At 29.4% G+C, this 25687-nt stretch overlaps 1 protein-coding gene across 1 annotated transcript in view; it reads left to right on the plus strand.

The window, feature by feature from the left end:
• Window positions 1-1209: 1209 nt before the first annotated feature.
• LOC113395071 (protein yellow-like) overlaps window positions 1210-25687 on the plus strand; it is a 36923-nt gene continuing 12445 nt past the window's right edge. The window contains exons 1-4 of the mRNA XM_026632617.2: window positions 1210-1411; window positions 11558-11827; window positions 16820-17017; window positions 22993-23140. Of these exons, the coding sequence (XP_026488402.2) occupies window positions 11558-11827; window positions 16820-17017; window positions 22993-23140 (616 nt within the window). The 5' untranslated portion in view covers window positions 1210-1411. The remainder of the gene's footprint in view (window positions 1412-11557; window positions 11828-16819; window positions 17018-22992; window positions 23141-25687) is intronic.

Raw genomic sequence — 25687 nt, forward strand, 5'->3', positions numbered from 1 at the left:
TAGATTAATGTATTAATTACGAAATGTTAATAAAAATACCGCTTTGGATCAGATTTTGTAAGCTGATAGGAGCCGAAATACGTTTTGCTCTAATTGATGTTTAGAATAATAGAAACTTTAGCCTCTTCCGACATCAGGGTAGGGCTTATATTTCCTGTTGCTCTCACAGACACATTACCAAGCTATTATATCAATTGAGGACAAAAAATCACAATTGAGAGCCTGGGAACGCCGATCAAAGTTACAGCATTTTATTTGTGATTTGTTCAGAGTTATGTGTTCTTGCAATGTTTAAGTATTTCCATTTGTTCCGTGTTCAGTTAAGAATGTAAGGGAGATGTCGGCAAAAAGGAAATTAAGTTCAATACAAGCCATATCATGGAATAGTCTTCTTAAGACGAGAGGATGACTTTGCCTACCTTTGATACCTTCTTTCCTCCTTTCTTGTGTTTTTTACTGAAAATTAATGTATTTTTTATGCTATGGAGAGTTTAGAAGTAGAATATTTTATTGTTAGCATGGATATAACTTCGATATTACTGCTATTCTTGATTTAAAACATCTAGTTTTTTTAAAGTTATTAACTGTCAAGTGATTAATTGTAGCCGATAATTTACAAATCTAAATTTAAATGGATTATCTCTTTATTTGAACAGTTCATGAGTACGTTCGGAAAGTAACAATTAATTGGTTATTTATACTGCAAAATTAATTTTATTTATTTTTCTTAAAGTTATATTATATTAGGATAGTTATATTTATAATTATAAAAATGAATACCTCATAAAATGTTCAATAAAACTGCACTCTACTATGCACTCTGCCATCATAAACAAATAGTACTAATTATATATAAATTTAAGAATAAAGTTTTATTTTATCATAATAAATTAATATGGATACAAATTACTGTGTGAAATAAAATATACTTCTTTACATAAAATTTTTACAGGAAATCATAATTATTGATTATGAAATTAGTTGACCATGTGATATAATTATTTATAAAATATTATACTAAACTATTGAAATCAGCGATATCTAAATAAATCAAATAATATATTTTGAATATGTATGAAGAAATTTTGACCATAAAATGACCTTGATTTTATGAGACCGTAACGAAATAAACGTGTCGCACTTCATGTAAGAACAATGATATAATGATAAGATGTCGTTGGTATCGGAGGCAGCGAGTCAGGGCTGTTGGCCGCGCCTTCAGGACCACTTTTACTTTTTAAATTTTTCGTAGAGGGGCGAATGAATTCAGTGTACGTATAGTGGTGTTCCTTTAGTGTTGTGTTCGGTCGCAACGCAAACTCGCGTCTCTTTGAGCATTTTCTCGGTTAACACGTGCGTCGATTTGAAGTGCGCCCGACTCGTCAATCGAATTGGATATTCTTTTATAGAGGTAATTATTTAAAATATAAGTATTATGATCGTTTTGATTCAGTATGTAATTTTTTTTTATTTACTTCGATCTACAATTCTATGTGTATACAGGATTATTGGTAATTCGACGTATTCCCGTTAGGAGGTAATAGGGGTGATTATTTGCGACAATTTTAACCCCCATATGCATAATGCAAAAGTGAACCATTTTTGAGTTATCACGTTTTCTTAGATTTTTTCGAAGAAGTCAAAAATGCAACTTCAAAAATGTATTTAAAAAAAAGTATAATCACTGGTTACTTGTCAATATTAAAAAAAAAAAATTAAAATAAAATATAGAACTTAACTACCGAAGTAGTCAAATTATTTGATTAATTCGGATTTAAATTCATACTTTTTTTAAATACATTTTTGAAGTTGCATTTTTGACTTCTTCGAAAAAATCTAAGAAAACGTGTTAACTCAAAAATGGTTCACTTTTGCATTATATTTTTGCATATGGGGGGGGGGGGCTTAAAATTATCGCAAATAATCACCCCTATTACCTCCTAACGGGAATACGTCGAATTACCAATAACCCTGTATATTATTATTATAAATGTGAAAATGTACGGATCGCAATTTTGTCACGAAATTGTTAAATATATTTAGTAAGTTAAAAATAATTTTACTATGTAGTCTTAAAAATTACAGTAGAAAAGCTTTTATTGATAATATATTGATAAATGGGGCTTACTACTATTATTTTTCATTTAAATAAAATGAAAAATAATAGTGAAAAGCCTTCACATAAGATTTCGGGATTATTATTTTCCCCTTTTATTATTTATGACTTGAATAAAACAAAGTCAAGGATTATTTACTTAAAATAATATAAAAAAATATAATCAAGTTTTGAACTCCGATGTTTACTAACAACGGAGACAATGAATTGATGTTCGTGAGTTATTTCAGAGCTCAATTATGTAACAAATTTATTAATAAATTTATGTCGTAATTAGTGTAAGTAAAATATGATGTAGCGAATAATTTAAAAAAGTAATACAAATCAAACATATTGCAATGTGAAAAATCTCCAACATTTCTTTAATAAATAAAAGACGTCGATAAAGATTTTAATTCTTGTTCAAGATCGTAAAATAAATAGCCCGCTAGATAGGTTTAGTGTTGCTGTTACGGAATAATAATAAGGCGGACAGGCATAGTATTTTAAACAAAGAGATTGTTTACCACGTCCGTTCGATTTTACTTTTATTTTAGTCATTATCGAGAAAAGCGGAATAATGTATATTCTAATAAGCAAAAATAAACAAGTGTTTAATTTGCTAGAATTTCTTCTAAATAGTTGTTAAAGATAGTGCTTGTTGTTTCTATTTACCATTTGAAATATTTTTATGTACTTATATTATAACACAGATACACTGATTCTAGAAGAATATAAACGGAAACGATACCTAAATATATTTGATACGTATAACAATTGAACATTATATATAATATAAAAAATATTAAAACATTTTTAGAATGCCTCATTAACATTTAGGTCCCTTGGCCTGTCACGATCATAATAATTCAGATTCAAACGCGAAACTTAAAAAAAAAGAAAACTAGTAAGCAATACGACAGTCTTTAATATTGCATACAATGTTTCAGTAGCGATGTTAAATTCTTAATATGTATTTTTTATTTGTGTAATGTAAGAATTGCTAAATAATAATCAGTTATTAGCTGATGACAAAAAAAGAATGGCAGCGAGAAACGATACGATTTGGAAGCAACAATTTGAATTATTATCGCGCAGCAATGATGAAAAATCTATACCGAATATAAACTTTGCCAATTAATAAACTAAAATATTTATAATTAATATGTCGCGAAAACGTGATTAATAAACTCGATAAATGATTATATCATTGTATAGATAGTAAAAAAGTGAGAAATTAGTATTCGTTTATTTTGATTGTCTAAAATTATTACCTACTGAGTTCCGAGGAGTAGTATAATAGTTTATTTTGTAAAATTACTGCTTACTTGAATACAGCATATTTTGATTCATTTGAATTAAACGCAAAAAATGCAAAGTCTAGTGGAAACCTTACTTAATATATAATCACAATTTTAGTTTTAATCAATATTGATCTTAATGTAACCGATACTACAGTATTAACAGATTCAGACAAACAAGGATTAGGCCTGCATGCACCGTACGCTTTAATGGGTTATTCAACTATTTGATTGTTGATTAATGATTGCTCGATTAATATATTTTGGTTATTACTAATTGAATTTTCAAAATTAAATGTCTCGAGTTCGAGATGCTCAAGATGTTTACAACAAAGAAGCAATACATACCTAATAGCAGTTGAAATTGTGTTCTAAATATATTTTACGTAGGTATATTCAAAAAATACTAATAATTTAAATTTAAACAATAATAAATTAACTAATAATAGCACGTTTCCTACTCCGCACACTAATACATCCTCCAAGAAAAACATTTTACTGTATACATGATTGCAAAGATGATAAAAAAGCACGGAAATATTAGTCGTTAATTTTCAAGCATGAATATTTGTTTCTTCAGTAATTCATCAGAATTAAGGAGGCTATAAACTTAAACTCACCTATGTATGTACCTAAATAAAGATCTACATAAGGAGAGAACAGTCCCGACATTGTATGTTTGCATGACTTTGCGCGGTGCTTTGGTAATCTTGCTTGCGCGGTCTTGCAATCGAAGTAGGAAAAATTATAAACAAACCTTAGATTAAAGTATCTATCACTTATACGTACGATCTACGTATAGATCTACGTATTTCATGCGATTTGTTAATAACTCGGGTATATTGTGCACTACTAAGAGTTTATGATTAATATATCTTTATTTATTATACTTTAATAACACTATTATACTTTACTTTTATCCACTTTAATTTTACTTCTAAAATTCCGATAACAGTTTCACCGAAGTTTAAAACGCCATTTTTTCGCATATCCATAGTGAATATTATAGATTAATAAGTAAGATCTCGACCAATGATATCGCGTCAATTTGCTGTCAAATGTTGCTTATTTGGGTTTTCTCCTGTTATAGTTTGAATAGAGTATGCGTTATATTACTTATAGAAGAAATATAACTGTTGAATATAATAATAACATGACAGACTTCATGCTTTTTTAACTTAGCCTATTATTTTTTATAACCTAATTATTTCATAATATACTAGCCATGTTGCAAAATCTCTAAAGTTTATAAGCAATGATCCGATAACACTACCGCGCCACCTATTGTATTCGTTACTGGTACAATGACAGACACGCCAGTACCAACAACAAGTGTGTATACAAATTCATTCGGGTAATCGATGCGTGATGATGATAATATAAGAATTTAACAAAAACATAACTGACTTGAAATTTTTTCTCGACATTTTAATGATATTAAATGGGAAGTAAGGTTATATTTCGCGTCAGGTTTTATTTGAATTTCCAATAAAAAAATCCAAATTTGTTCATAAATTACTCTGAGGTCTGATAAAATTAAACATTCGAATTCACAACTTCTTTATTTATATTTTTTTTTGCTATCATATAGGTGTAAAATAAAAATTAAAATGCATAATATACTTTTTCTAAAATGTTTACGGTAAAAAGTTGAAAGTTGCGAGTGACATGCTTACGAATATATCTAGTCGTGTCAAGATATTCGTCGGCTGAGCATCACTGATGTTGCATTGTAACCTTAAACACGCAGACAATACGAGTCTATACATTTATCGGACTTTTCACGACTTATTTGTTAAGGTGTAGTACACGTATGTCACTTGTACCGCGAAACGGAATCACTTTCAGTTTCATACAAATTACTAGTAAACAAGTTACTGTTGTATTAGCACAGTCAGCCATTTTATCAATGGAGTACAAAAAACAGGACATTAAACGTTCGGTGGAATTAAAAAAAAAAGTCTCAATGTCTTGTATATATTTAGCGAGAAAATATTAAGAATTTAAATTAACATTAAAATATATTTTTAAGATATGCATATTTTTATTATAGAATCGAATGGAGCCTTTGTGAAATAGAAAGCTTGGTATTAAATTTTGTCTTTAATTCTCGTGTTTTTACAATGTTTGTCTGTTTCTATCAAAATCATCGATGTTGTTATGGATACACGTTATTGTAAATATATTGTGACGCTTAAGATTACAAACAGCACTAGCTTCTCGTTTTTGAATAGTGAATATCTGTCACAGACTCTTCTCCAAACTGATATACCATATGATACGATGAAAATATTAAAAACGGCCCAAACGAGCGGCCTCAATGCTAGTTAGTTGTCAAACTTTCTTAAACGCATCTGCTGAGCTAGGTTTACCTGTAAGGGACAATAAATGAAAATTCCATCTGAGCTTTGAATCAAAAATTAAATATCATCATTTAACTTTCGTCCTATTAATATAAAAGTTATTTATAATCTTGAGTACAATTTTGACACTGAGTATGATGTTATACATGTAACATGCATGTCATATTATAATAAATGGTTACAACAAGACTTTAATAAAGACAAATCGTTGTTGTAGTAAACCATGATCGATAGTCGTAACACATTATGTTGACTTATTGTCTATTGTTTAGAATGGCCTATTAGCAACATACTGAATACTAACGTTAGATATCCATTGTTTAGAATTTACATAGGAGAGTTTAAAATACAGTGCTATGTTGGTAATATTAACGCTATCTTTTATATAATACATATTTACATGTGTTTCGGATCATCGGAAATAAAATCAAATCGGCATTATTTCATCGAATATATGAATATCGAAATTGATCACGTTTCATAACATAATTACTTAGTAACTAACAATTACTTAAAATGTTTAAAGTCAGGATAATGTTATTGTGCATTAACTACACGCGAATTATCAACACTAAACAAATTAATTTATGCATACGCTCATACACATGTACACAACATTGTTTGAGATTTTGCTATATTATTATATTTTTGTAGAACATCGCTAGTAATTATATTACGAAGCATTAAATTACGTAGATATAACGATTAAATTTAAAAGACTATAACGTATAATTGTTAGAAAAACTGTTACTTTATATAGTATTTAAAAGCATTTAAATGTAAATTATATAATCTAAATATTTTAATGATAACTGAGAACTAGTTACCTTTTTGTATGTAACCATACTATTTGTATCTGTCTAATAGTGCGATGCTATCTGTATTATAAGTCGTAATACGATTTTGAAATATTATCATTATTTAGACTTAATGAAATGAAAAACAGAGTCATTAATTATGTGACAGCCCGTCTAGATTCTGGAATAGAAAGCAGTTTATATTCAATATTTTAAAGCTAAATTTGTACCTGCCCCATTATAATTAATCTTCTGACAAGTCGATCGCTTAGGTTTAACACTCGTGCTATTAAATGGTCCAGGAGACATGGTCACAGTTGAGTAGATTATTAGCGACATGCACCCCTCAATTGGTTGTTGTTGATAATTGCCACTGACAGTTCTTCGAATGTCACGCGTCTCTGACGAAAGCTTATTAACAGTAACAATATTCATATCGAAATTTAGATTCCGCAGTAAATAAAGTGATTTCTTTAATTGTTCTATTATAATAAATATTAACTGAATTACCTAAAATATCTCTTGTATTAAACCAATTAATAAACAAACCTCTTGTTGAAACTTAATAAATTATAATTTTGAATCAACAAATCTAAACACTTTCTACAATCTAGATGTAACAGAAAAATTCAACAACTACATAGTTCTTAAGATACAATCATTTACAACAGAAAGACATTTACAGAACGATTAATTAACCTGTCTTCGCAAAAGGCATGGTATTAACAAATATTTAAAAAAAATACTTGCTACAAATATTACAATACTGTTATGGATCCAAGCGATGTGTGCCTAGTAATGTGATATTTATACGTTATACGTAATATTTTTCTTCCAAGCTTTTGGTTTGTAAATTCATTTGATAAACAATATTCTTTCGGATTTTTTTACATAAATTTAGTGCTGTTGACACTCTAGTATGAACTGCTAAAACATTAATACAACCTTTTTTTAAAGGGTATATTTTTATCTTTTAAGTTTGTTTATTTGTAATGAATAATTCGTTTATTCACATAGCTCATAATATGTCTAATACTAATAAAAGTATTAGATCAAATTTTTAACTACAAGCGGCGATTGTACACCAAAGGCATCATTGTTGTTTTGTTTTTTATTTTGATAATGAATTATCTAGCGTGACATATAAATTAGTTATCGCCTAATTTTATCCCAATATTGGGGTGAAAACATGTTAATTTAAAGAAGTCGATTCATTTGATGATATATTATATTGTATATCATCTTATCATACTTCATCGGAAATGTCTGTTTATAATGTCCAGTTCGCCAAGAAAATTAAACATAATTTTTAAGGATTTTAGACAAGAGAAAAGTTTCGTTTCATGTATATATCATATATAAAGTCGTGATTTAAGAAATTACACGATAATATTATGAAACCAGCGTCAAGGCATTCATTTATACTGCCTTTGCCTGGGTCAGGAAAACCTGTCGAGTTGCACTTTTCTCTTTACGCAACGTTTTTATACTGGTATAGATTTCCCGTTTAAACTTAAGAATTGCATTTAGAACATTTCCTAATAAGAACTAATTAAACATTCGATAATTTTGTATTACAAGAATATCTAATAGCGGTAGCGTCAGTTGTACAGCATTTTATAGAGTTAATAGGATGTGATGTTTATGCGCCGTTGTTCTGTTTTAATTGTTACCCGTTTACAGTTTTGGAAATCGATATTGATGTGTTAACGCTTAAATTATTATTTATAACACTGTCACACATATATAGATTAAAATCTCCCACTAATATTTGTTGATACCAGCTATTATTACTATTACACGTTCACATGGAGAATTTTTAATACAAAAACGGCCAATGTGAACATATCGTCATAATTATGACATATACACACTTTAGATAATTATACAACTAATTAAATTGATAGTTATACTTGCACGTGGTATTTTTTTTAATTATACCATATACAGCTACAGCCTATACTTGACATATGTTGTTGTTTTCCGGTTTGTGAGCGATTGTAAATGCAGGCACAAGGGATATAATATAATTTCCCAACTTTGGTGGGGCAGGATTATCAGATATGTCTTAGATTGGCCATGTCTATGACCACTTATGCTTGGTGATCTGAGTGTCTATATTAAATAAATAAAATAAAATGCACACTTCTGTAGTTCATCAATTTTAGGCACCTAAAATTTAACCACGGAAGGCGTATTTAATTTATACCGTTTTGGCGCTGAGGGACTGGGACGTTTATGACACCAGTTGGCTGATTTTTTTTATTTCAAATACGCCATATCTAGACGAATCAAAGCATTATATGTTCATTTCATATAATATGAGGTTATTATTATTAAATCAATTCGGAAAATAGCGGATAATGTGAATTGTTTACACATATGATGCATAATATTCGTATACAATTATGCATAAAAGATTATATTACTTTTTATGAAACAGTCTTATCTTGGTAACCTAGTATTCTCTACGAGTAATTATTTCATTAAGTACATTAATTTAGGCAATTTATTTACGCAAAAAATGGAATGTGAATACGATTAATTAGAAAGAAATTAATGAATACTAATAATAATAATGAATATGTAACAACTTTTGGTAATTAAACTGTTATTATAATGTTATAAAATCTAGTAAAGTTAAAAAAAATTGTCAAAATTAACTAAATCTTATTATTTTAAATTAAATTAAATGCTATGGTCTTGATATATTTTTTATTTATTTCATTAGCATAAAAGCTATTACATATATAATCCTATTTATTAAACCAACTAATTAGTTATTATTTAATATAAGTGACTATCTAATTTCCAATTACTTATTTTTTTAATGTGTCTATTTATATATTTGTGATGATATATTTAAATAGAAATATAATCTGAATATTTATGACTAAATAATGTTTAAATTAAATTTTGCTTAATCAAGTTCCCGGAGCAATCGGTGATTGCTACTTGGCCTTGCCGAGCCCACTGTCTTTACTATACCTTCTATTATACAATAAATTACAATTAAATAAACGAAACAGTAAATACTTTTCATATTAACGTACTTATATAATTTTATAGCTTACTATATAAGAGTAATACAAAAAGAATTATTACTTAAAAATAAATTAAATTGCATAACATCAATTAATCATCTTTTTTTGAAAACATCGATTAAATATATATTAGATGTAAAAAACAATTTGTCAAAAGGTTATCAGGTAATCTGAAATTTACTTCTATTATAAAATACTAGTAACCAAACAAATATTTGATAAGTCCCTACTGATATAAACATTAAAATAATATTTAAAAAAGGAAGCGTTATAATAACACTCATTAAAACATATATTTCCTGCTTGAATTATAGCTTGTAGTTGGTACGAAAGATTTAAAATTTTAATTGAAATGTTATTAACGCGTAATGCGAAAGTAATCAGTTCATAACGTTACAAATGAACCGTGAAACAGTTTATCCATATCCATATCAATATTATAGCGCGGCGCGGCGCAGTGCAGCGCAATCGAACAATTAAAATTAATTCTCTTTTAATTTATTCGTTCCAACCAACACTTACAATAAACCAATTATCTAAACAATAAATGCGAAAAATTGTGTTTCAGATCCTTCTTCTCCTTGAATAGATCAAGGATCTTATTTATATATATTTAGGGATTATATTAAAACAAAACTGCAACTGACAGTTGCACAAGATGACTGACGGCTCGAATGGCTTGGTGACATACAAATTGTTCTCAACTACAACAGCGGCATTGTTTATAATGAAATTAAAGTCAAGTAAATTGCAACATTATAGAACAATTCATCAAGAATGTGCATTTTGGATAAATTATTTGACTATGTAATATTATTTCGTTGATAAGTACGTCACGTATGTATATTGAATATATATATATAGTGTCTGTGCTACTTTTTGCATATTCATAATTTAATAATAAATTTGATTACATAGTAAAAGCACTTTCAATTGTTATTTTATAGGTCTCTGGTGTTTTAACTTTTTTAAGGAAATAACGATGTAGATTAAAGTTTGTATTTATTTCTTTATAATATTTAAGGCTTAGTATCATTCTATGCAAACAATATTAAAATATATCAGTAGGTAGATACAAGTTCAGTTTTTTTTGTATTGGAAATGCACACTTTAGGTAAGGGTGATTCGAGTTACATACTCTCACATCTCATAAAATGAATAATAGCACTTGGCAACTGACCTCTTATCAATCAAATTATGGTTTTAATTTGGTCATTGTCATTGTTTATTAAATTTAAAACTTTACAGCTATAAAATTAAAAAGTGATCACTAAATGCATGAAAATAATAACGATACATTTGTTTGATTTTGATTAATGTTTGCGGTTCCTTCTAAGTAACTAAATTAGATATTTATTTTTTAGTCAGATATCATTAAATATATTCCATTCATGTTATGGAAGTAGCAATCTCCTTATTATTGTAGAATGTTTTTTATAGTTATTGCAAAGCGATTGCTATCTGACCTCCATTATGTTTTCAGGGTGGCGAAATGTTTTGTAGAATAACTTCGAAGTTATAATGCAAACATTGAATCCTTATGGAGTAAAGTTACCTTATTAATATATGTATTCTTCTTGAATTTTCGTACTTATAACTTTTTATCATATGGTAAAATTGTTATGTTTTAGCGAAAGTTTACAAAACTGTTTTCTGAGAAATGGCAGAGGAATTACAAGATAATTACATTATTTAAATTACGTATAACGTTGTACGACAAGTGTTCAATACTAACATAATATAACTAAATATATATATAAATAAATCCTGGAAAATGTATTAGAAATTGTACATAATTATTCTTAACATAACTAGAACAGAGACAGCGTCTGTATTCTATTCTTTGAAAACTTTGCGTACACATAAGCCGTTTTAGTAAAATTTTGCTACAATAATTAAAATGATTAAATATCTAAGTGGTAACTAGAAATGTAATAATGAGACTCTTTTTTTTTAGATGGGGCTAAGAACATTTATACTGTGCGGCTGCCTCGCAGCGGTAAGTGCAACCTTAGAGGTTGTGAATCAATGGAGTTTGCTGCAGTTCGATTTTCCACCAGACCCGGTCTTGCTTGAAAAGTTCCAACCTGAAAACACTGTCCCGACGGGCTTAGAAGTTGGATGGGACAGGCTATACTTGGGAATACCACGTCTTCGTGCAGGTGTACCGGCGACTCTGGCATGGGTGCCCCGTTCTCTACCACCCGGTGTCAGTCCGGTTCTTCAGGTAATTTTAATATTTTCTCAGTTTGAAAATATACTTTAATAATCACGTCGTAGATATATAAACACGTAAATAGTGCGTAAAATTATTCAAGAATTGGACGTTTGTCGGTATAATATAACTTTGTACTAGTATAACATTATACTTGCCAATAAAACACTAATTATATAAAAAAGTGTAATATTATGAAAATAAAATAATAATAGTACTGTAATGGTAAAGTTTATCCAGCCGTGGAATTTGTTATATAACGTATTGTCTTAAAATCGTTTCTATATAAATACCTATACTGAATGGTCAGAGCATTAAATTATTATTATTCTAGAACAAGGTTTAATAATGATCGATGTTTCGTTACCTACTCACAAAACTTGTATGAGTTGGAACTGCTCCTTTGGTCTTTTATAAGTATTTTTTCTGAACTGTTAAGGATTATGTAAATTGAGAGAGATTCGAAAGTTGCTCCTCATTGAGGATTGCGTTATGTCACCGAAGTTTCGTTATTAATGTTTATGTATGATCAGAAAACGTACGTCGAAAAGTCAACATTATGAATAATATTTTATATTTATTTCATTTAGATTTTGGTTTTCGTAATTGCACGCCTAAAAGAATTAACGTAGAACCTTATTGACGTGACAAATATGATCGGTTTCTTATCTTTTATCATAACAATCATTTAACGAACAGCGAAAACACGAACTTCGTGGCATCGTTTAGGTATAAGCTGTGAAAATAATCCTTAAGTAAAATGTCTATAGTTACAAGTAAACAGGATCAATATTGCACCACTTTACTTTCAATAATGCGGCCACTCGGAGGCATTTACATTGTTAGTGATTTAAGTTATTACCGTTATTTTACGTTGAAGTAAATTGTTATGAGTTAAAATTGATAAAACTCTAATGGTGTTAATGATGTCTATATGTTACAAACGCTATGTATATGATTTTTATGTTAGGTATTTTACTTTCGCGCACTTTCAACTTCAAAGGTTTAATGGTATCTAGTACCAGGGTATGTATATATTACATTCAATTATTCACTATTTACGAACTAATTTTAAAATATGTAATTGTAAGTATATTATAATTTTTATTAATAGTATAAATGCGAAAATAACGCTGTATGCCCGTCTGTTACGCTTTCACGAATGAACAACTGAACCGAATTAGATGAAATTTGTCATGGAGCTAACTTGAACCCCAAGGAAACTGGTTTTTTGTACCAAAATCGACTCTCTCGTCTCGTCTCTCGCGAAGACGGACCCGAAAACTAGTATGTTCATATACTTAAATGTCATACAACATAAATGTATCGATGTACAAAACTTTCATTAACTTAAAGATATATTGTTAAATTGCTAAACTATATAGGCCCACTATAAAAATGCCGCCGTATTTTTTTGTTGGTATTTACTATTAACACTTAGTTAAATAAAAACTTGACCCTTGATCGCTATAACAAGCATTTTTTACTAATAGCAGTCCAGGCAAATTGACCGTACAACATTTATGCACAAATTTTAATGAATATTTGTATAATTATAAAAACCAAATTATTATACATATAATTAAAAAAAATTCCATTTGTGAAGTTTGTTCAATTTTTCATTTTTTTTTCTTAGCGTCAATTTATTAAAATTTAGTGTTTTCGACAAAAAAACTCGTATCATAGCTATGGGTAGGTTACACAATTACTGTCAGTGTGCGACCTCGCTGCGTGGGCGCATGCTTGTCTTACACACGAAGCAGGCAGCTCAGAATTGTCACGAGAAAGCGTGAAGGGCAGGAACTAAGGCATGGCCTTGGCGAGCTCCATTGGTGATTAAATTAGCAGCAAAGAGCATTCGCCATTTTGTGCAGTGATATTGAACATTAACTATAAGCTTTGTGATTTATATAGTTAACAAGAGTCTCGAAACTCCAAGTAATTCCACTAATCCAAGTTTTAAAAAAATGACAATTTGATAGCAGTTTTATCACAAGAAAAAAAATCATACCATAAGCATCTGAATGTAGATAAAGAAAGGTATACCTATTTATAACTTTAAGTTTACAAACATTTTATTTAAAAAAAAAAAACTTTGGCCCCATCTTAATTATTATGTTATATATGTACTTTATGTATTAAATGTAAAATAACAAATATGTTACGACAAATTAATAAAGTGGAAGTAAATAATTTTGGAAATAACAATTAATCTTGTAACCGGTGACTGAGTAACTTTTATGTTTTTGTCGTGATAATAGAGTATTGAACTCTTTACTCGAACGAAAAACGTCGTTAAACCTATTTTTAATATTATGCCATTCAGTTAGATTTTATAAATTGACCAACCTTCCTTACTCCAGTTTTGCCTTCGTTATAAACCCAAACCCTAGGAAATATGGTTTATTGTGGAGAATAATTTTATTATTTTGTATTAAACTAACAGTAATCTTTACAGATCCTACCGTAGAAAGTTAAGAAAATATATGTGAGTTTGTTTTCAATGTGGTAGATGTAGGTTACCATATTTATCGTTTTTGTGCGCTTAACAACTATATTTTTTTACATTTTGGTTAGATAAAGGTTAAGGACATTACATTACAAAACAAACGCCTCTCGATAAATTTAAGACTTACTATTGTTTTAGGATATTGCATTATACATACAAAAACAATAATACACGTGAACAAGGAATACAATCTGTTCGATATTTGAATTCAAACTTTTTATGTTGCCATATAATATTATTATAGATGTGATAAAAGATGTATTACTTGTAATTTAAATCGGGTTTACATTTGCATTTCACCAAATTTAAGCTAAGTAATTGTATATTATTTAATTAAAGTTCAATAAAACATCAACAGTTCAAGATATAGTGGTATTAATTTAGTATCTTCGGTAATCCACTTTATAGTGTACTAAATAATCTGCTGTCCTTCTTAAGAAATTTGAAAACTTCATTGTTTGAATTTTGTTATTAACGTTTTATTCTATTCGCCTCGCTACTTCAGTCATGGGTTCAAACGGTTCGGGCTGATAAAATGTTACTAGGATTATCTGTCGAATAATATTTAGTAGCATCCGACATAGACGTTCGCGTCAGTCGGATTCGAATTATCGTCCTCTCGGATTATGACAGTAATATAGAGTGCACTTGCGTTTGCGCACGGACCTGTACTCTATATACTTATATAGGGTCCTGCGCAGTTGTCTAGTCTCCCTTGAGATTGCCCGCCGTGGACGAAATCGGTCATGGGGTCATTTTTGTTTACTATAATAATGTTAAGGGTTTTCCTTCGAAGAAGTTAAACAACAATTAGATAACCTGTAATGTCACAAATTTAAACAAGTAGTGTCTTATAAGCTTTTCCTGTAAATTGCTTTTTAAACGAATCCTTATCTTCCTATGTAACAATAAACCAATGCAAGCTTTTCCTTATTATTAATAAGATTAAAATATATTATTAAAATAAATAACTAATATTACCAACAAGTCATTCAAAAATATGATTGATAAAAATTTTAGGGCAAATAGTTATTTGAAGAGTTAGTTTATGTATCTACATTTTCTAATAAACGAGCCTCGGTATGAATATCTTGTAGCATTATGATATAACACGAGTAAGAAACTTAATTTATTACGCCGATAAGGAAGTTCTGTCAATCAAAGCTATTTAAAGGTTGTTTTTATGTTCAATAAAGCCGTACAACTAAAGTCATTATTTTAAAATAAATCAAATTTTATATGACACTATTTCGACTTAATAGTACAAAACAAAGGAATTAGCATATAAATATCCCACTCTTGGGCTAGGGCCTCTTTTCTTTGTGAGAACGTTTTGGAGCTCATCTATCCACGCTGCTCCAGATATGCTCTCGGTTTATACGCGTATGGTAAGCTTTCATCCGATCGTGCATGTTTCCTCACAATGATTTTCTATAACGCTGGTGCATGCGATGATTAAGTACACAAATCAAGTAATTATGACACGACCTTCATTCGGATTATTGAGTTGTAACCATTTTCACCACATATGCCAATCATATTATGTATGTTTGATTATCTAAAGTGTAAGTATCGAATTTGAATAAATTCCACGCAGTTCTATTCATTTTGTTGTTTAGAATTGTAAAATATTCAATTAGTAAAATTCAAGTCAAAAATGTGAGTCCTTAAGATTGTTTTCATATCTATGTACTTATATATTCAAAAGACCGTCATAAGACCGATTCAAAATGTTCTTTCAAATACCGTGAACAGAAAAGTTTTGTACGTGTATTTTTTATTTGTCGCAGATAATTTGTATGTACGCAATGTTTACTTGAAATTGAAAGTCAGATATAAACGTGAAATTATTTAACGATATTCCATTCAAATACACTTCGCAATTATTCTTGTAACTCGATTTAAAATAGTCTGGTCTTATGTTAACAATTCACACGGCTATTGAAATTCTTTCCATTGATATATTTCTTTGTCTCGTTCATTGATTAGTATTCTACGTGAAAAATCAACTGTTTGTAAATAATTCATACGCCGTTTTTATTTATTTATTTGTGGTAATAATTCAATTTATCAGTGTTCAAAACAAATACGACGATAAATCTTTAGATTTTCTGTAAACTGTTTAAGGCTAAATGTGGCCATTACTAGAATGGGATATTGAGGTTATACATGTACTTATTGTATGTATATATGTATATGTATATTGTGTGTGTACATTTATTTTTCTCAAGTATCTGATCTACATATTTTAAGAAATAAAACAATTAAATTTAATTTTGTGATATTTAGTATTTCATCGATTATAATTATTAATTTTTGGAAGTCGTCTTATTTTATTTTTATTGTTAAAAATAACTTGAACACATAATGTATAATTATACCGTAATAATTAAGATTTATACTTTAAACAATGCAATTAATCATAGAACGTCAAAAAAGCATATCAGTTATAAGTTATAGAAAATTTTAATAATTTTGAAATAATTTTCCATCAGGCGTATCCGGACTGGTCATGGCACACAGCTGGACGTGGGGACATCAACTGCACAGGCTTAATATCTGTGTATCGCGTGCGTGCTGATCGTTGTAACAGGCTTTGGGTGTTGGATGCCGGCGTTCTTACCAGCCTTGACGACTTCCGTCGTGTTTGCCCACCAAAGATCCTTATTTTTGATATGGCTACCGACCGTTTGGTAAGTTAAAATATTGTTTACTTCTGTATACATTGTTTATTTTTTTAAGATATATTGGAATACATTTTATTTAATGTTATTTGTAGGTCTAGATCTCGTTTGTAATGTCTCTGTGATGTCAATATTATAACAATAATTAACATATACCTACCCGAATGATCAAAATTTACTGAGTGAATTGTTTACCAATAACATTAACACTACACATTGGGGACACAGTGTGATAGTAGCAAGTTAAATAGAAAAAAAGAATTCAATAATTGACTTAAATTATACTAAAAATAATTAAGGTACCTAATCGAGTGAACGTTGTAGCAAAATGTATCAATAAAGCAAAACAAAACTATTTGATTTCAATTGGGTCACAATCTTTAATGGAAATATAATAAATTATAAGTATTTAATAAAAAAACTATACACTACCGATATTATACTAAATTCCAAGTATAAATTAAATACGAAATACTTTGATTATTAATTTGAATATTTGTTTTAATGCATAACAAATATATCTATTGTTATATTTTGTTAAATAACCGAAGAGTGTGAACGTTATTATTGTTTTAAATATGCAATACGACCTTGTTTTAACGCATTATATAAAGTGACCTCCATAACGCGATATCTCAAATACAGGTTCACTGGGTAAACTAGCCTGTTTCAATTTAAAGTTTTACGCTTATTGAAATTAAACCATTACAAGGAAGTTATTAACAATTATTTATTAATTATCTAGATTTTAAATGGCTGTGAAAATACGAAACAATTATTCAACTTTACAAGTGTATGGAATTCGTTTCTCGATACACTAGAATAATGGCGACTTTTTATAGATATGTTATTCCATCGTTACAGTTTGTGGACTGTGAGAATAATTCACTGTACTGTGGGTATGTTTGGCCTGGAATTAATGGCTGGTAGGCTTACTTCATCAAATTATTCTAATTAATACGATTCGCAAACGAGGCGTTCACCTTAAAATTGGTCACGGTTAAAAGACGTTAAAATTTTACATTTTTTTTTGTTTGATGCTGGGCATATTTTATCAATAACAAGTGAACGATATCTATTTGTATTAAAAAATAATACATTCTATAAACATACGTATTACATTTTGGGACGAAATTCTAGCATTATAATAAAATCCCCCAGACATTATGAGAAGTCTAGTTAATAAATATAAGGCTTACATAATATACAATACAACAATAATTCAATAGGTAATACAAACTATTTTTAATCATAAATTTATATTATTAGCAGATACTAGTAACTTAACAACATTAAATTCGTTAACCGTATATAACAGCAAACGTCTTCACATACGCCATATATAGTTTCAAAAACAATGGACAAGGATATCGTCAAGATTTTGAAATAATTGTGAATTAAATATTTAATTGAGTATTTAGTTGTATAATTAAATTCTTATTTTGATAATAGTAGCTATCGCAATAGTTTGGTTCTTTTGTTTTGGTATTTCCTAAAAGTATAAATACTTAATTAATTATTTATATATGCCTTGATTAATATTATTTTACTAATTATGTTGTTTTAGAATATTTCTAACTAGTTTACGCTTTGCATTTTAGATATGGAGTTACAGCTTTTGTAACTCAATATCTTTGGGTAACTATGGTTTTAACATCACTACGCTTAGGTTTTTTAAAACAACAAATTAATTTAATGTTTGTTGTTCAAAACGAAAGATTTGGAATTTTGTTAAGTAATACGTGTCTAACAAATGGATACATAACTGAAGCTTACATGTATCAATTAAATCCATGTAGAATATATGATGAAAATAAAACAAAACTTCTTAAGCACTATTTATGTTCATTCGAACTCTAGAGAACTATACTTTGTGCAAGCCCGCCTGCGTAGGCACTATCTATACTTAGTATTGTTGTGTTTTCAGTGTAACAAACATAAAAACAAGGCACAAGGGACGTAACATCTTAGTTCCCAAATTCGGCGACGCATTGGCCATGGTCAATATTTCTTAGAGCGCCAATGGCTATGGGCGGTCGTTACCATCAAGTGGCCCAACTATTTTTTATAAAAAAGAGAAGATAATATTTCAATTACTAGACGGATATATGAGTAATAGTATATTATGTCTCCTTCAGCACCTGCTTACCCTGAACCCATTTATTTGTGTTCGGCGCAGTTTGTATACTGCACGAAAGAAGGCTTGATTACTTATACGGTCAATCTGCCTAACGCCAACTTTCGACTGCCTTATTCCTTTTGCTGGTGGCTTGTTTGCTTATTCGCCACCGTATGGTGATGTAGGTGGTTAAGGTACTATCGCGGTCGATTACTAAGTTAAACAAATCAATCTTTAGTTGACTAATACCTTCACTTAGACGTGCACTATTCAGCTCTGGCGGAACCATGTTTTTGATATTTTGATAATATTTCCTTAACTTTTATATCTTTGAAAAATATCCACGTACAGACACGATCAATTAATAGTATGATTGTGTGCATTTTTTTTATTGAATTTAAAAGTTGTTTTAACTTATATATCTCTGTAATGATCAATGACATTTTCTATTTTAGATTCTTATAGAATTTCTATCATTTATATCTGTTGTATCTTATTGATATGAATACCTCCGATTGAAACGTGAAATAACCTTATGCCCGTGTTCTCAATACCGTAAAATGGGTAATTGTAAATGCAGTGGAGCACTATTGGTATCGATTGGGCGTGAAGCGATTAATTCTTGTCTGTGGCTGTTCGAAAAAGCATAATTAAACGATAATTCCATCGAGTTAATCCAGTTTAAACTACATGTTTTGGTCTAGTTGATTTCTAATACAATACTCCAGGCCTTAATAAGTATATATAAACCTATTTATAAATATATATTATTTTCAAATATAAATGAAGAAAAATAAAGAAAAGTAAGGTGATTGTATGTATAGTTTTGTTAGCTTCGTTAATGCGTGTGTTTTCAACCGACAAATGGTTAAAAAAATGAAGGTGTTAAATTGAATGTAATTATAAAGAATATACAATTACACTCAACTTCCTAACTTTATGGTATTAAATAAGTTTATCGTATATTGCTTAAAACCACTGTTTATTTTATAATTGGTTGTTTAATCTAGTTGATTTTTGTATTGCCATTGTAAAATAAAATTGATTTATTTGTTCGGTTAGGAAATCAAATGTAAATGTAATGATATATTTTGTTATTGATACTTTTTAGTTTGTGGGTGTTTTTGAAGACTTTTTTTATTTAAAAATAATTTAATATCTGTTAAGGTTTGTTTGACGTATTTATTACTCGTAATGAATACAATGAATAATACATTGTCTATGATTATTATGACAAGTTAGTATCAATATATTAGATCCATGCGGGATGGACATACCTAATGTTAAATACAGTTGTCTAGAATATCGAGACTAGAGTCTTAGTTTTCATTCAGCGATTCTTTTGTGAATATTAAACAGTAATCGATATTTTTTTATATCGACCTCATTATGATTCGGTTATGAAAACCAGCAATTAAACATGTTAAATAGCGATTACCGATTGTTATTAATACATCGATGTTTCCGTAATAAACGTTCATAATTGATTTGTACATCCGATTGGAATTATGGATTACCATTAGACGTATTAATAAAACAATTCATTTGTCTTCGATTTCCAACTGACTTCTGTGTGTTTTATATCATTGGATAGGCTCTGAATTTACATAAGCAAGTCTATCTGGTTTCGTCTCACACGATGGTTATTACATTCATACTTCAAAATATCAATACTTTATATTGCTTCGGTTTATTTAAAATAAATAAAAATATAAATTTTATTAACTTTTAATTTTAACAACTCAATATACAATAAATATTTAAATTGTATATCCGGATCTGATTATAATTTTTTATACGGTTCGAGATAATTATCGTGATTGTGTTTTTGTTATTTATTCGTATTTAAGAACTATCTGTTTAAATGAAGAACAGTAATATAATATAATTACATATCCTTGATAAAAAGGATTGTAATTTCTTTTCATGTCAAGGTCATACTACTGACTCAACTTTATAGGAGTACTTACGCTAAGCCTACTAGCCATTCAACTTCTATCATATTTTCTATTGTCTTTATAAAAACATGATACCTTCTGAAGGCGTAGATAAGTTATAATATTAATTCTTACATTGCTAATAGTTTAATAAATTTTGAATTTAGCTACTCGTACGTACACTTGGCTACGAACTGTTTACGTTTTGAAGTAATCGCGTTAGCTTGAGTATTATAATAGCGAGTTAACATTATGGAATGTGATCTAACGCAGCAGTTCAATGATACTGTCGTATTGTAGGCTAACAATCGCACGGATACAGCACACCCTTTCCAATATAAACGTCCTCGGAGGTCACCTGTGAAGCAAAAATAAAATGTTCACACTTACTGCCCGTGACATTTTATTTCCTGATCGAAAATTTTCATATTCAAAAATTGTCTATAAAAACGTAATAATGTTCGTAAATTAATAACGTAAAATATACATATATACTTACACGAAACTGTATCAGTTATTTAATATTCACTTTATTTTATACAAACTATGCTTGTGAGAATGTTTATGTATATTTAGTGATGTATGAGTAATAACGGATACATAATTTATAATGTGACTATATTTTTTTTTTATGTAAATGAATACCATGCTACTGATTCATGTTGTAAAGATTTATATCTATAATAATAAAATCAATAGCTATAAATGTACAAAGCATGATGTTCGTTATAATTTAGTATGGGACATCTGTAACTATCGATCAATTACTTAAATAATTGATTTTAAGTGTATCCATATATGTTCAATGCTTTAAAACGAGGAGGCATAGACCTCTCGTAAATATTCCACAATTAAAAGGCCGAAAACATTTACAGACGGTTCCTTTAACTTTTATCGTTTCTTTTACTTTTAAATCTTATAGTATAAATTAAATTACTTTATGCCCATTGTAATAAGATTAAAATTACGAAAGCATATGTTGTACAAAAGGTCGTTTTAATAATATTGCAATAAAAACTCAGGCCGTGCCTAAAATTTACACGTTCATGCTTCGGTTAATTGACTGCACTGTGCAGTGATATGTTAGTACAATTCAATCGATATTTAATATCTGAATAAGGTTTGTGAAACTATATCTTATACATTTTTGTTTATTAAAAACAACAATAACCTAAAATAGAAATTGTAACCTCTATTGACTACTTTATTTGATACATATTTAACGATGAAATAATCATTTAGTATTAACTTTGGAAAAGTGTTGAACGACTTATTTATTACCTTGAAATACATATTACAATAATTAGGGTTTGTAAATAGGATTAATGAATGTTGTATATAAGAGTATCTATTATATATTTTTTCTCGAGTTCTTGTTGTTTTTTTTTACAACAACAAGGTCATTATTCAAGTTTGTGTAATTTTTTTATGGTCCAATAGTTCTTAAGCATATTTGCACATACTTTAATTATAATCCTATCTATAACAAATAGGTACATACGCCAAGATAAAATAGTGAGTTTTTTTTTTATTAACATTCAATTGTTACGTAACTTCATCCAATATATACTATACTATAGTTGGTGGTAGGGCTTTATACGAGTATCACCCACTCATCAGATATTCTACCGCCAAACAGCTTTGGTATTGCTGTCCGGTTTGAAAGGCGAGGGATTCAGTGTAACTGAAGGCGCAAGGGATAAAACATCTTACTTTCCACTTCATGGTTGGTGGCGCATTGGCGATGCAAGGAGTGATTAATATTTCATACAGAGCCAATATCTATAGGCGGTGGTGACCATCAGGTGACACATTTGACCGTCCGCCTATCTAAAATAAATTAATATCTAAACAAACAAAGATAGGAGTATACCTACTTTAGTTATAGATATATAAAAAGCAATTTCTAAGAAATATCAATATTTCAGGTGAGAAGTGTATACTTCCCGCGAGAACTGCTGCGTCCTGCGTCTCTCCTCACAAACATCGTGCTAGATGACAGCAGGTCATCCGCCTCCCGTCATTCCTCGACGTGTGATAATCTATTCGCTTACATTACTGACACCGTCGCCCCGGGTAAGTCATCAATAAATATTATAATTATTTATTATTTATTAGAAGTTAATATATCAAACTCCTCATTTAGAATTTATTATGATTGTAATCGAGTAAGTAGTATTTATTAATATGTAATGTGTTTAATCAGTATTGTTATGTTGCTACCGATATGTTGACATGTGGGTTACAACTTACAACTTTTTACTCAATCAAATTTAGTAAGTATGTTGGTCGATAAACATACGAATAAATAATATTTAACAATAACATTTAAAGTGTCCATGTAAAATATGCCTTTTAATGATAAGAAAAAAACAAATTATGTATAACCATTGTCAGGCACAGATATAGTTTCGTAAAAAAAAAACCAGACCGCGACGATTATTTTGTGGGCCATGCTCTCCGATTTGACTAGTTAAAAATCATCACGCTTGAAACGCAACCGTGTTGACTGTTCCGTAGTACAAGACGAATCAAAATGAATTTCCTTAAGTGGCCATTTGAAGCTGCGGTCATTGCAACTGACTGCCTCACTAATGTTTGTTGGATATTTGTGTTTGAGTTTTGTAGTTTATGAATGTCAAATGCAGAACCATCGCAAGACAGAAAACGTAATTTTTTTTATAACAGTATTTAGTACTATTCTTTTGAAATATTTAAACAATTATTTTTTTTGTAATTTTAAATGGTTCATAATCGTATATAAATCTGAATAATACAAAGTAGTTATGACTATACAGTCGAGCCTATTTTGGTTGGATAATGATACAGTATCATAGGGATTACTAAAACCAATAATGAATATGTTCAATACATACTCAGTTTAGCGGAACTATTTAATTGTATCGCGTGTTTCATACCGTCAAGTACCGCTCACGTATTGCATAAAAGAGCACAAAAAATAACAATTTCAACCGTCACATTTTGAGGCGGCATAATCATGTCTAACTTTTGTCTTTAATGTTATGGTCATTCTGAATTGTTTAATACATACAAAATCTTACATAATGCATCATTTTGTGTATGTATCACTCATATGAGTTGTATGCATTTATATCTGCGTCTTAACTGTGATAAAATATAAAGTCGTGACCAGACAATTGTTGATGAGTGAAATACTTATTGTTAATGCAAGTGGAAAATTTGTTTACGTGCGTCGTTGTACGCAAACTATTCCCAGGTGATTGTAGCGTAACAATTATTGTAGAATTATCGTTTATATAATTCCCTCATAGCTGGAGCAGAGCGGAGCTGGATTAGAAATGGTATCACGAAATTTCGCATGGGAACCGGAGACTAGTATCTATTACACTCGCATTAACATCCGGGTCTAGTTAAAAGTGACAAAACTCAAAACAAAATTGACGTGCCATAAATACTTTATCATAAATATAGAGGATGTCAATTAGTGTGTTTCTTTTTTGTTATTGTTAAAATTGCACGTGTTTTAATTACTTTTTTTATTGCCGTTTTTTAAGTAGCCAAAATAAAGTTATATCAAAATGTAATGGTATCGTAATTAACCACATAGACTCTAGATGTTTTTTTTTAAACACTCTGTTCCGGTATTACTTACAGCTCCTCAATTCTGGTTTTCGACGAGGGCCTCTTAACGCGCCAAGGAATACCCGGTTCGACAACGATGTCGATAGTCACGCATGACTTGTTTTCAAGGGCGGAGTCACTCCCTACTACTTTGGAATTCAGTTGATTCGCAAGACCTGTATGTAGGACCGTGAAAGACCCGCTAAAATATCAAAGCCTGCCCAACTACGCATGAGATATAATAGTGCATAATTGTTCGTATTGCGTAAACACATGTGCACTTTCTATTCACTCACGTTAATAATTCGATGGGACAGCAATCCGACAAAGTCGGAGATTATATTGATATAAGGCGTTGGGCACGTTACATGTTTTCCAAGGGCTAGTAGTGTACTACCAATTTACAAATCCAAGCCACTACAAAAGAAATCATTGACAGAAAAAAACATGCTATTGGATTTTTTGTCGTGTTATCTATTGTCGGTTGTATTCCTGAATCAGCAGTCTAACCACTAAATCAACAAGATGTATTAAATGTTTTACTTACATTCGTGTATAAATGTAGAATTTAGATTACTTTAATTCAACTTATTTTCGTAGTTTTGTAACAGTAGTATATACGAGTAGTAAGAATGAAGAATGATAGCAACTACAATCCAACTTGTTACTATCAAAACCAGGGAATGAGATCTATACACCATCATTGCATTTTATTTATTTCATAGCTTAAGAACAATTACATTTTTACTCAATTAGTATTTTACTTCATTATATGTTTTAAAACTAAATTAAACCACACTTGTATTTCTATTATTTAGGCAAAATATATGTATGCGTAAGATGTTATTAGCTTACATTTTATTTTAATAGGCGTCTCTTCAGTGATTTCCTTAAAATTTATCGTTACAAAAGACTATTTTTCGTAACACACTTAAATGAGTAAGGCCGTTCTTTAGCAATGCTTCTGTAAAAATAGACCATAATTAAATTTTATTTTGTTTGGTTTTATGAGTAAATACT

This window comes from Vanessa tameamea, chromosome 9 (genome assembly GCF_037043105.1).
Source record: "Vanessa tameamea isolate UH-Manoa-2023 chromosome 9, ilVanTame1 primary haplotype, whole genome shotgun sequence".
NCBI classification, from domain to species: domain Eukaryota; kingdom Metazoa; phylum Arthropoda; class Insecta; order Lepidoptera; family Nymphalidae; genus Vanessa; species Vanessa tameamea.